This window comes from Fusarium phalaenopsidis (genome assembly GCF_050370095.1).
Source record: "Fusarium phalaenopsidis strain FUZ10S chromosome Unknown contig_32316, whole genome shotgun sequence".
Lineage (NCBI taxonomy): Eukaryota > Fungi > Ascomycota > Sordariomycetes > Hypocreales > Nectriaceae > Fusarium > Fusarium phalaenopsidis.
This window is the reverse complement of record NW_028145399.1, coordinates 1,850,596-1,864,241: the sequence shown is the minus strand read 5'-3', so window position 1 is coordinate 1,864,241 and position 13,646 is coordinate 1,850,596. Positions and strand designations below refer to the sequence as shown.

At 55.2% G+C, this 13,646-nt stretch overlaps 2 protein-coding genes across 2 annotated transcripts; both read right to left on the bottom strand.

Moving 5' to 3' along the window:
• Positions 1 to 4,228: 4,228 nt before the first annotated feature.
• Positions 4,229 to 6,322, bottom strand: LRP88_12140 (uncharacterized protein; the record flags this gene model as incomplete). The annotated part of the gene is made up of 1 exon (XM_083248545.1): positions 4,229 to 6,322. The coding sequence occupies one exon, from the start codon at positions 6,320 to 6,322 to the stop codon at positions 4,229 to 4,231; it is 2,094 nt and encodes a 697-aa protein (XP_083095975.1).
• Positions 6,323 to 7,796: 1,474 nt separating this feature from the next.
• On the bottom strand, positions 7,797 to 9,470 carry LRP88_12139 (J domain-containing protein; the record flags this gene model as incomplete). Its single annotated transcript, XM_083248544.1, has 1 exon — positions 7,797 to 9,470. The coding sequence occupies one exon, from the start codon at positions 9,468 to 9,470 to the stop codon at positions 7,797 to 7,799; it is 1,674 nt and encodes a 557-aa protein (XP_083095974.1).
• Positions 9,471 to 13,646: the final 4,176 nt, after the last annotated feature.

Below are 13,646 nucleotides of genomic sequence, written 5' to 3'. Positions count from 1 at the left end.
AAAACTCGTCGGGCTCCCTCCCAAGAGGTCAGCAGGAAGAACAGTCCGTCGATCTGGAAGCGATGGAGGGCCTGGAAGTGGAGCTCTTTTGAGGGCGCCAACTGGAATATATCTCCGCGTTGTGGGAGAACTCGTTGTGAATTCGCAATGTTTGCGTACAATCATGTGATGGGAGATGCGCCTGGCAGGAGTTAAAGACCTGGAAGAGAGTGTCACGAGCCAAGGGTCACCGCTGCTGAACACGACGAGAACTCGTTGACGAAGAATTGCTCTCCGCGTGTTCAGGGGAGATGCCAGCGTCCAATCTGGCTCGGGATACTGCTCAAGTACGCGTTCATGGATACGATGTGTTGGTTGATTATATATAGATTGAGAAGTGACCAGCAGGAACAGAGGAGGCATTCGATTTCGGTATTCTCCCCGGTCATGGTCGTGGGGGCGTCTTTCGCACCCCTTGAAATCGTCGTTGGAGATGCGCTCCGCTGTGAGCGGAGTGCTGTGAGCGAATCCATCTTCAATGTAATGGCTCGTCCCTCGCTTCGGGCTCCATCTCCCGGAGGACCAAAATGATGGCATAGATCTCACCACAGGACTCGAGACTTGCAGGCTTCTCTCGGTGGATTTGCCTGCCCATAGTGGTAGCCACATCCAGCGCAGAAGGGGGCGTTGTGATGGATGACTTGACTGGCAGCCGAGAAGCTCGAGAAGCTCGGGACTGTCTGACGGGCCATGATACGTCTGACCAGGGCCCCAAGACGACGGCTCTGAATCCATCGCAAGTGCCGTCCAAACTTGTTTCGGGATTCCATATACCGAACTGGGCGGACAACTGCCCGTGGGTGTCGACATGGCATGGACCTCTCGCTCAGTTTCTGGCATTCCCAAGATCTTGGGAATTGGAAGTTTGTGTGTAGGGAGACCAGCATCAATCTCGTCTCCTCCTCTGGAAGGAAACCGCAAAAGATACTGTACGGACCCCGCGGGGACAATGGTAGTATTTGGTGACAAGTCCAGAACATCGGACGGAAGCCATGCGCGAGTGACCGCGTTGGATGGGGGTGCCCCAGACCTGGAACAGCCCATGAGACGCACAATACTCCTTGAATGGCTCGGGAGTCGCTATTGTTGAAGACTGTAGCGAGGGGCAGAAGAAGCGCTCTGTAACCCCTGGGTAGAGTCAACGCAGCACACTGGCTAGTGCAGAACACTTTGGATGATCGTCAACTTCTGGGTAGCCAATCCACTGGACCATATAGTCCCTGTCGTTACTTCCCAGGAGGCCTCATCGTTATGGGCCAAAATTCTATACACAAAAAACAAGTCAAAGCTTGTAGCCTCCTCATGCCCGCCTTGTGAGGCCTAGTATTCGTAGACGAGATCTGGGCAATCTTGTTGGAGCATGAACTCGAATCGATCGGGCTGCCCATGTCGACCATTCATCATAGGTTGGGCGAGACGTGCTCCTTGGAGAGTGCTAGCTGCGTGTGGGCCAGGAGAATCACTCCCACTTCAGCTTCATGAATGATCGCACTCGATCCACGGCCCAGGGTTGGACAACAGCCATGTTGACCCAGGAAGTTGGCAAGGCGCCGAGTGTCCATGCCATCTAGACCCTCGACAAGAGTCGATATCACAGCCGAACTGGCTCTATTGGCGGCCAAGTAGTGGAGCGACGTCATACCGCCCGAGTCGCACTCGTCCACCTTCGCGCTGATGTCGACGAGCGATCGTCAACAGCCCTTTCAGTATCCTGAAGTTGATGCTTGCCTTGTCTGGCACGGACAACATTGGAATGGACATCATATGGCTTCATTGCAGTGCGATGCAACGGACCTCCTCTCTTGTTTCTCAACTGCGGTTGCGTCTCGGGGCATGGTAGCCCTTCCACTGGACCTTGCAGAGCCAAACATTTGGTGAGACGGGGAATGGCCCGGATTGTGTGTGGTGAAAGTTTGTGGACTGACGGTGACTCTACGGCGTTGATATTTGGCCGCAGGGTTCTGCTTCATCTCATGGAGCTTCTTGACTCGAGGCATACTTGACGTAGGGCATGTTGGGCATGTCTACCGTCGGGCGTGCGTGGTAACAATTATGGTGGCTTGTGAGAAGCACAGGTAGAGGAAGGGGAGGTGAGGAGTGGCAGGGGGACCAGATAGCAAGGTTTCGTCGACTCGGGAAGTGGACTGCGAACGTGTGGTTCGAATTGGGGCAGCTCAAGGCAGAGGTTGTGACAGCAACTCTGGGTTACCGCAGCGTCAGACCCAGAGACATGCCTAGTTATCTCGAAGGTTGTTGAAGAGTCTAGTGCAAGATGATGAAAACTGACCCAACACTTTCTTGTCTAATGTTTGATGGGAGAGACGCGGGCGATGAATTCGTCAAATCAACCAAGAGGGCAAAAGTAACAGGGCCAAGCAGAAAACGAGGAATTCGTCATTGTGGTGTACTGGTTCGTGGAGAAAGAAAGCCCCATAGACAAAGAACGGCCCACAGCGAGTAAAGGTCATGGCCGGCCTTTCCGAGTTGTAACGCACGCTTCTGCTGTGTGCCAGATCTGGGCGGTGACTTGCCTCCAAGAGAAGGCTTGAGTTTGGTGCGAAGCCCAGACCCAACGGAGGACAGCCGAAATCGGGGTTCCAGACGCGAGGCTACAGAGTGGAATCGCTTGTTAGTTGGTTGTCCGGTGATATAAATCGTCACCTTCTCTACCAGCTTCTTCTCCACATTCACAGCCACCTTCTCTTCCACCTCGACCGGCTCAATGTAGTCGTTCGGGGCATGTTCATTGAGGCCGTCGAATGGTCGTGTTTTCCGTCTGAAACATGACATCTTCGTTTGCCATGCCATTGAAGTTGCTTCTGCTTCGTTGGCCAAGTTGGGGTCGAGTTCGATTCATGCAAGCAAACACGGCAGTCAAACTTCCATGAGAGGGACCTGCGAGCAGGAGGTGGGAAACACTTGAGCTGATGAGCCGGCTTTGATTCTCCGGACCAAGGATTGCGTCAAAGGCTTCAGAGCGATGGGCAAGTAGATGTGGTCGGGAGTGTGAGAGACTCGAGCTAGAGCCCAAGATGGGAAGTATGCCTGGATGACACTTCCTGGTTCTTGCTTCTGGTATCGAGAAGGCTGATCCCATCGAAAAGACGGCAGCCGAGCTTGAATGAGAACATGAGATCAGATGGAGAGGCACGCAAGCTTACGCGATCCACTGAGTCCCAGACCAGCTTGTAAGTTGGAGTGCTCCCAAGTCGGATGGATAGGTGTGACTGGGTAGGGGTGACAACAAGTCGAGCCGGGACCCAAGAAGGGTTGAACAGGTCCGCGATGGCTGAGTCCGTGTGAGACAAGCCAGGGCGGCAGCCAAACTTGTCGGTTGGATGACTGCTAGTGGGAGGGGGAAACACGCGAGCTGGTGAGGTCGCTCTGATTGCCGAACCAGGAACTACAGGGTGCTGATGAGATGACTCTGGTAGTTGAACCAGGAACTCGGGCTCCAGGAAGCAAAAGATGAATTGACATGGTGGATGACGAGCAATGATTGACCACGAGGTGGGCATTGCCCCGGCCGGGTTACCACCATCTGCTGAGGACCCGTGCAAAAAGCCCTGTGGCCTCTGCCAACCTCTTGGAGCCGAGCTCTGTCGAGTGACAAGTAAGCTCGTATGGCAGGAATTGTGAGAGACTCGACATAGAGTTGGCGAGGTGGGATTGATGTGGATGGGGTTCGTGATGCTCCTTGATCCGATCTCGGATCACTTGTGTTGGAGTTCCACTCAGTGAGATGGGAGGGGTAACAAGTCAAGCTGAAGGGCAAGGAGGGGACAAGGCTTTGAAGAGGAGCCAAGAGTGTGAAACCAAGTCTGGTAGTGTGTTTGTGGATAAGTATATATAAGAGTGTGTGGTGGTTGTGCTGGTTGTGCTGGTTGATGAGGTTGAGGTTGAGGGAGGACTTGGGTCTTTTATAGACGTTTCTCCCCTTCTGTCTTCTTCAATCTTTCCTCCTCTATCTCTCCCCCTCCAACTTTCCCTTCGCTTCCTCTCTCTCGATTCTCTCATCGTTAGTCACGACAGACCGCCTTTCTGTACACTCCCGTCACGTCTCATCACGAGCTGCAACCAAGCATGCCGAGTCCCGTCCCGCCCAACATACACGTCAACTTCAGCATATTACATCAAACACGCCAACTCCCGTGCCGCGTTTCAAAATTCAAGATTGGAAATTAATTAATCACATGTAACGCCTATCGCTCCCCTGTTTCCCCAACGGCACGGCCTTGTCCACCGTCGCTAGCGCTACGTATCCCTCCTCCGCATCTGGTTTGACGTCTCCTATGCATAGCCTCACTTTCCTAAGCCTGTACGTTCGATCTGCTCCATCCTCCATCGAGTTCTCTCCTGTAGACGCACTCGAATACGGATTATCCCGTATAAATGTCGTTGCGTAGTCCAAAATATCAGGTCCTCGTCTCTTCACGCCCAAAGCCGCAGCAGCGAGGGCAGACAGAAACATGGCCAACGACGCAACGTATAGCATGGCCAGCCACGCTTTATCCACGGCGAGGACCCTCTCATTATTCATCTTGTGACCCGTTGCCGTCTGTCCCGCAGGCGCGGCTCCGTGCTTTGCGCCCGGGGCGGCAAACTTGTTGAACTGCGCCGCGCCGAGGGGCGTCAGGGAGGCGATCCAAAAAGTGTTGAGCAGCTGCGTGAAGCGCTTAGGGAACGCCTTGTAACCCCTCTCCCAGTCCTTCTTCGATCCCGAATTCCACGCGTTGTCCCATGTCGGCGTCACAGCGTACGGCTCATCGGAGCTGAAGAGGTACAGCTCCATGGGGGACGGCAGGTAAAAGCTCCCGTTCCGTCTCGGCTCCGTCATATTGACAAACATCTGCAGAAAAGCATGATCCATCCTCCTCCCCTTTGCCGCGCCCTGCAAATCATCGACAAACGTCAAGTTGCTGGGCTTGGCGCCGGGAGTGTACCGGATGCGCACGGCACCGCACTGCGAGTGGTGGCACTCAATCTCGACCTCGACAAACGTCGTGCCCAGCTCGCAAAAGACGTTTGTGAGCTTCCCCGGCTGGTAGGACGTTACTTGAAACAGCCTCTGCTTGGTGCCTGACTTGTCGGGATTCGACGTCTCGATGATGAGCCCCTTTCCGTTGGAAAAGTCGCGGTGTTCGTCGACGTAATCCCTCCAGCCATCCAGATCCATAGAGCGGTTGTTCGCCGTACAACTTGTGGTTATGTACGACGTGTTGACTCTGAACGTGTAATTGAAGGCCGGGAGGAAGGGTTCCAGGGGTTTCACTGGCAGTCCAACCAACGACGAGTACACGTCAAACGAATCCTTCAAAGTGTACCACTTGTCAACATCGACGCCAAGATACGGCTCAATCATGGGTATCTTGACGTTGCCCCAAATATCCAGCTTCCCCTCCTTGCTCTCGGGCGGAGTCGCAAGCGCGGCAGCAAACGTGGCAATGACGGTAGAGTTGGCAACCGACCCGTCGACCCCATAGACGGGAGGCAACTCAGGACGCACCTCGAGATAGCTGCAGTTCCACGGCTGCTTGTGCGCGTTGGGCACCGTGCCCAGTACCCGCAGCGCAGCCTGACCTCCCAACGGCGAGAGCGCCCAGAAGACGATGATGAGGGGTGTGATCAGGTTGACCGACTTGAGGACCAGGGGTGAAGTGACGGCACTGAAGGTGGTACGGCTGCGGAGGAGGTACTCGAGGCTGAGGACAGAGATGCCGCGCTCGAGCTTCCACGCCGCGACGGCGGTCAAGAGGTTTGTCGCAATGGCAGCAAACACGATGGGGAAGATGGTAGGTCCGTACTTGGCCAGGTCGTACAGGGTCGAGACGGTACGCCAGCCGCTCTCCCTCAGCGGTCTCCCTTCATAGTGACTGACGGCTCCCGCATAGAGCAGAAATGCCAAGGCTGGGACTGCCAAGAACAGGTCAATGACCAAATGCCATATCATCGATCTTCTCTTTGATAGCTGTGACTTGCGAGTCGCCTCGGCGTGTTCCCTAGCGTTCCTCCTCAGAGTGTTGTCGCTCGGTAGACCAAATTGGTCATGTGCAGCCGACACATATTCATGGCTCGTGTATTTTCGATCGGCAGGATCCGTAGCGTCGAAGTCGGTGTTGTATGCATGTTGTTCTCTCTGCCAACCTTGACCAGTGTACGCAGTATCGTAGTCAAACGGCACCTCTCCCTGCCTCGTGACTCGATCGTCAGGGTACGGCAGCCCCCTCGCAGACGGAGAATGCTCAGAGCTGAGGGGCACCAGCCCGTACTCTTGTCGAGGCATAACGGCAGCACAGCAAGCTGCTGGCCCATTGATGGAAAAGGAGAGATTGCGGGAGAAGAAGGCGGGTGCATTTTTTCCAGCAAAGCAACTGCCCGCGACTGCTCACGCTGCAAGGCGCCGCCTCCAGAGGCTGCCTTGGCGCAACAGTTTTTCGCATAGAGGACGGCGAGGGCGGCGGTATTGGTTGCGTGAGAAGATGGCGTTCGGTCTAGACGCCTCATGCGACGCCATCTCAGCTGGCGTAGGACTTGACCACGCAAGCAAACAAGGTATTTCCATGGTCAGACAGGCTCAGCTATGAAACCCTGAGGTTCTTAGTTGTTCGAAAAGCGCGAGTTCAAGTTCAAAAGCATCTGCTATTGGATATCAAGATCGTAGGAGGTGTGAGCAGCCAGCTATCCGTACGGTTCTCCCTGAGTCTCTGGCTGCCTTGTGGTGGCGTTGCAAGCCACTCCCACAAATGCAACTGCGAAACAGACGAGGCTGGGCATGAATTGGGTCTAGAGATGTGACCAGTTTTGGATCCAAGAGAGGACGTGTGTTTAAGGTTATCTCCAACCGGCAACGTAAATTTGCTGTCGTCCAGTAGCTCAAACCCTCCTCCGTATGCTTCAGCCTCAAGAGAAGCTATTCTTGTGTTATGTCACGTCACGATAAACAAGGCACAAGTCATGAGAAACAAGGACAGCAATATTGGTGTGCAACATGTATTTACAATCTATTTACGGAGCAACACAGTCTCCGTGACTCTATACTATATATAATGACAACACGTCACAAAGGCAACAGACTTTGATAGCGGGTTTGACATCATTGATAACCAGGTCAGGCTGTTGCAAGCCTGCCTCATTCTATCTGTTCGTCGAGACTCCATCTCCCTCCAACTCAGTAAAAAAGTATCTCATCCAAGCGAGTGTGGTATCCCCAACGCCGTCAAATGTCGAAAAAAGAGAGCAAGGAAAATCTCAGACTGGGAACCTCCCACGATCCCGTCCCCTTGCATGAATGCCGCCTGTATATCTGCGCTCCTTGTGCGTAAAGCGAGCGGCTCCAGATGCACCAACTGTTCCCATGGGCCAGCAACCTGTTGATAGTGTATGTTGATATTCATGAATGTCTCCAAACACGCGAGCAAGTCTTTGTACCGTGATCCAGTCCTTTATCCAGATGCCGGGAGCGTAATCTCAAAAAAGCAAAACCGTAAAAGTCAAAGAAATCATCAGAGCAGATGACCAACGCAACCCATCACGCCTTATATCATCCCACGTTTGCAGGTGCTGGTGTGCAACCCGCAAGTAAATTTCGTATTTCGTTAAGACATATGTCGTTTCGTAAGTGTATGAAACCAGGAAGAGAACAAAGAATGCAAATGCCGAGACAGAATCGTAATAAAAGCCGGTATGATGGAATACATGCGTTCAAACGCCGTGAAATGTAGTTGAAAACAAATGGTGGCTCATAGCCACTCTGTTGCTCACGCCGCCGCCGGGTGAGCATACTCCTCGCGGTAGGTTGGGTACGTGCTGTACTGCACGTCGCCATAGTCATAAGCCTTGGATGTCTTGTACTTGTCGTACTGAGCGTAGCCGGGCGACTGCGAGTAACTGGCATCGCGGGATAGCGAAGGACGCTCCCCATAGTGGGAATAATATCCCCCATAGGCATCCGCCTCGGGCTCCGCAGAGCGCGAGAACGAGTTTTGTAGCCTCGTCCGACCGGTAGTATCAACTCGATACTGCGTCACATGCTCCCCACGGGGTTCAGGGGACCGATGCTTCTTGCTGCGGTGCTTGCGCTCTTTTCGGCGACGCTCATACTCGTCCTCGGATTCACTCTCAATGATCTGAGCGTGCATCTTGGAGCGATTTCGACCACGGGAATCCACGTCGGGATATCCGCTATATGTCTGAGCTCGTGACAAGTTGGGAATCGGGCGACCACCATACCCATCGCTGGGCATGGTGCTGGTCCGTCGAGGAGGGGAGCCTGACAAAATGCCAGTGCTGGTGGCCGACTTTTGCACATGCGGGCGACCAGAGGGAGAGACATCAACCTCGATGGGGTCATCGAGAACCTCTTTCGAGGGCTTCTTCTTGTAGGCCTTCTCGCCTGAGGATCCACGTCGGGGCTTCGCTGATGACCGGCGCACATCATCATCCGGAGTGGCCGGAGCAGCAAATGGTGACCCGACAGGGGGGGGAGTGGGAGCTGCTGGAGGCTGCATATGGCGAGCATATGGGTTCTTTTTTTGTTGTCGCGAGGCGTTGATATATTTGAGAGCCTCCGATTGCTTGTCCTCATACGATTGTTCCGTGGGTATGGAGGGCATAGGCGGGGGTGGCACTGAATCTGTCGCAGGGGGCGCCTCTTCCCGATGCGCGGAGCGATCGCGGTCGTGCTTCTTGCTCGACTTCTTCTTCTCCGACTTGGGAGCAGGCTCCTCGTCGTCGTACGTCTCGATATACGGCTTCGCGTGACGCTTCTTCTCCTCGGACTCCCGCTTGCGCTCCTTGTCCTTCTCCTTCTCCTTCTGCTTCTTCTCGGCGCGTCGAGCCTCCTTAGCTTCCTTTTCAGCACGTCGGACGGCGTCTTCGGCCTTCTTTCTTCGTTCACGCTCGCGCTCACGCTCCTTCTCTCGTTCCCGGATCTCGCGATCACGGTCTCGTTCCCTCTCTTCACGCCTCGAGGGCTTGCCTTGATACGACGCCTCCCTTCTCACGGTGCGAACACCCTCGAAGATATCGGCGCCGCGAAGATCAGTATCCTCGTAGGAGCGCGAGTACGAGAAGACCTTGGCGCTGGGCGAAGTCGTCTTGTACGTGCGGTCGTTGGTACGGATTTCGTACTTGAACGAGGGGGCGGAGCGACTTGATGATGAGCTCGCCACCTTGGCCCGCATCTGCTCGCGGAGTTCTTGAAGTCGGACCTGGTCATCGTATTTCTGTCGTTGCTTTTCGTCGCTGAGGAGTTCGTAGGCTTGTTGGACTTGTTGGAACTCGTCCTGCTTCTGTGCCTTCAGAGTGGGGTCCTGGACCTTGTCGGGATGGCATTTGAGGACAAGCTTTCGGTGGGCAGATCGGATCTCGGGGAGCTGGGCATCAGGGGAAACACCCAAGGCCTTGTACGGATCAGGAGGAAGTGTAGACATGATTGATAAGTGGTTTGTATCTGGAGTCGGCACCCAAAGATTGCTTGGTGCCGGAAGGCAAGGTATTTAGCTGAGATGTGCGTGCGTTGAAGTAGACTGCTATTGCATCGATCCGAAGGTCGTCGGAGGGGCGAGGCTCAGGAGGATGCTGAATGAGGCTGTCTCCTCAAAGGGTACGGCAGGGCTGGGTGGCTTTGTAAGTTGGGCTGGCTATGTTTGTTTGGACCAGCGATAGCGGTAGGCGGTCGCGGGCGGTGGTGTCCTGTAATGGGTGGTCTGGGCTTTTGGGGGGGCGGTGTCTCTGTGTCTCGTCGCCAGAGCAAGATGAGTGGGTGCTTGCTCGGGATTGCAGGGTACCGTAGAACCAGGCAGAAACTTGACTTGCAAGTGCTGGATCAAACGAGAGACCGGGGTAGGGAGGCGAGAGAGAGCGAAAGACGAAGTTTGCGTGATGCAGCCCGCTGCTGAACACGACCTGAGTATAAATCTGTAAGGTGGTTTTTGCTTGACTGTTCACGTCCACAGGGAACAGCAGAACAATGCGGGAGAAAGGGACGTTCGAGAAAGCGGCCTTGGGGTATTGAAGAACAACGAGCCAGATGAGGTCACGGGCGACGACTGGCTGGACCAGGGAGAGGTGATTCGTCGATACCGGGGGGAGCGAGGGCGAGGGACTAGGAGTCGACGATCAGACGCCAGGAGGGGGTCCACGGCTTGGAGTGGACGACAGGGTTTGCTGCTTGGGGGTGGTCCAGGCGGTCCACTTGGTCCTTGGGTGGTGCTCCGAGGTGTCAAGCAGCCCTCAGTGGCTGCGGGTGGTCCTCAGGGTGGTCCCTGGAGGGGTGCTGCTGTGAGCGGTACTGGCTGTAACCGTAGGTACTTGGCAAGTGGTCCCTCCTCTGTTGGAGCTGGGCCTGGTCGCGACGGTGGAGTAGAGATGTCGACTCGCGGACTGGGCCTCTGGAGGGAGCAGGGAGGGAGTGAGTGGGCTGGTGAGGCCTCGAGACGAGTCGTCGACTGGTCCGCTATGGGCTATGGGCCTGATGGTCGGGGGCTTGATTCGCCCGACAGCAGTCTTGGCCTGTGGTTACTGAGTAGAGGGCAGCTGGAGGCTGCCGAAGACGGGGGAAAGAGACGAGCGAGTGGTTTGACTCGTGAGGGTGTGCGATGGCGCCTGAGGTGCGTGGGTGGTTGGTCTTTGGTGGTGTTGAGTCTTGTACCTGTGGTACTTTTTGTCGGCTTCAAGGATGGATGCCCCAGCTGAATGGGCAATCACAGATTCCTCCTTGGGTGAGGGTCAGGTTCTGATCTGTTGTTGCCTGAGGCGTCGACGACTTAAAGTACTCGCAGTGGAGGAGCAAAGAGAGATCCACGGGCTTCCAAACCTATCGATCCAATGCTTCAATCGGAAAGCACGACGCGACGGGTTTGTCGGCGTTAATCAGGTACAGTGGCAAAAATCTAAGAGATGCCCCTGGACAATCAGGTGTCCGGTTTATCTCTTCTTCACTTTTTGGGTGGCTTATTCGGATTCTTTGGGGAACACGAGTCGCCTCCGACGTCCCTTTTTGAATTGGCTTCCCGTCGGCGGTGGCGGCGACGGCGATATGTGAGCTGACTAGCAGCTTGGAGTGAACTGACGCACCAGAGGAGCTGCTTGGTAAGGGGTCAGGATCTCAGCTCAGCAGCGAATGGCGGTGCCTTGCTCTGCCGGGCCGGCGATGGAAGTGAATCGAATGCCCTCAGCACTTACACACACCCAGCCCAGACGAGTTAGTGAGCCGCGAGCACCATGACTGGCGCTGAAATGGCCCCGAGGCCCGCTGATGCAGCGCTGCGCCAGCGGCCGCGAATGCCCGGGTCTCAGTGGTCAATGGTCGGCTGTCCGCTGAAACGGTTGGGAATGCAGCCCGTCCTGGTTCATTCACTGGTTCTACAGGGAGTGGGATGTGGCGTGTAATGCGCAGGAGGTACGCGGTCATTACGAGGCCGCACGCGGGGAGATACAAGGGGCCTAGTGGCGACATATACGACGACCGATGTAGCTGGCCTGTTGAGTCAGGTACCTGGTGAGTCAAGGGCTGCTGCTCCTCGCTCGCTCTCCGAGGGCTTCCATCGTTGCAGAGATGTGCTGAGAAAGCGGCTTCGGAGCGCGCGCGCAACGATGAGCGTCCGTCCCGTCACAATGAGTCGGAGCGAACAACGAGGAGCGACGGAGAATGAGTTCAGATGATGCTTCGGGGCCGGGGCAGTGTTAAAGCCGTCCACGACAGTCATCATGATTAATCTATCCGACAGAATGATTCATGGAAGGATTCTCGTCTCGGGGTGAAGGAATAATGCGCTTCCAGAAGGCGACTCCGTGGTGGTGTGTCCGGTACATGACATTTGCTACATCAAGCACCACCAGCAGATGTACCTCTGCATCTTGGTGGCTGGTGACCAAGTGGCGAGTTCGGCTAGGTATTGAATCGTTCGGTTCAGATTCTATCCCCAGCAATCGTCGACAGTGAACCCCGTCCGTCCTTCAGTTCGGGGTAATCCGTGGGCCTGCTTAGACACGGCCAGAGATGGGGTCGGTTGTGATCAGCAAACGGTGGGCTCAGGGTCCATTGTGGAGTGAAACACGGATCATCAGCAAAGTCACAGGGAGGAGGAAGCCGAGAGGAGAAGGTTCAATTGGAGATTTCCGTACGATTGCTGCACATCAGTCGACCGAGGGCCGAACAAACTGACACTGACTTTAGAAGGAAAAAGCAATAACCGGTTCTCTGGGCCCAATGCCTGACGTTGGATACCGGCCCGCGGGCGTCCGCGTGACATGAGGGAGCTCCAGCAAACGGGACCCCGATGAGCTTAACAGCGCTGTAAGCCCGATCGGCATTGCTTTTTGATGGTGCGCGCGGGAACGAGGGGAGCGGAAGCGGGAGGGAGGGAGGGAGCGGGACGAGATCCAGAGGCGGTGTGAGGCTGACGATGACTACGCAGTAACTACCTACAGTGCTAAGAGCCGACGCCTTGGGCGCGCTGTCTTTTAATAGCGGTTGTTAGTAGACAGCTGAAGGACGGAGACAGCTTCGTATCTCAGCATCCTCGGCGAGGCTGAGGCAATAGACTAGATGAACACGACGGGCGGTGCTTTGAGGCCAGACAGGTCGAGTGAAGCGATGTCAGGGTTAGCTTGACTTGCAAAGTGCAAAAGGGGATGAAACTGAGGGTGTCGTCCAAAACGTGTCCAGCATAAGCACCGACACATCACATTTACAACAGACCATGGAAGTGCAAATGGGTGCTTCTTGGGTTGGTTAGGTCTCGTCTGATTGGATCATTGACGCCCAGTTGGCTGACTGGCTTTGGCTCTCGTCTCAGACAGTCTGGACTGGATTGGTCCTGATGCCGATGAGGCCATCCCAAAGTGAAGATGGACGGGATAGCAATAGCTACCCTACTACCCCTATCAACCTCTCTCAATGGGATAATGTGCAGTTTGACAATGCTAAGCCCTAGCACGGATACATGGATCGTCGATTAGCAATTCAGGTCGGCTCTCGACTCTGGGATCGGCAATTCCCAAGCGTCAAAGCTCCCATGGAGCTCTCGTGGCCAAGCCAAGGCAGACCCAAGCTCGAGAGTCGGTGTCTGGTGATGTCCCATTGATGCTCGTGCCGGCAACCACCAGAACAGCCAATTGATACCACCATCGCCATGGCGACGAACATGTTAGCTTGAGAGCAATGCCCCTTCCTCCAAGGCAGCTTGCTGAAGCGATGCAAGCTAGAGGGTAGCTCCAGGCAAGGTACCGCAGAGAGCTCCACGGAGGAGAAGCTATCCATCTTGGCTCGATATCGCTCTATCAACGGGACTAGTAGAGCAGCAGGCGACCAGGTGCAGCAGATAGCCCTGACAAGGCTCCCCTCCTCGGCCCCCTTGCGAGGTAACTTATGGAGTGAAGTGGGCGTCCCAGCGTTGCAGGCCATGGCATCCGCATCACGAGGCATGCATTTTCCCAAGTTCCACGGCGTCTCCAAATCTTCTCTCGCTTCACCCCCTGCGGCCCGCCAGAGGTGGATACAAAGCATCTGGTTGCCATGGCTTTCATAGACAAGCGAAGGGATTCATGACAGTAAACAGAAGATGGCTCCGTGTTGCGCCGGAAGTATAGAGAGACGAGAGGGT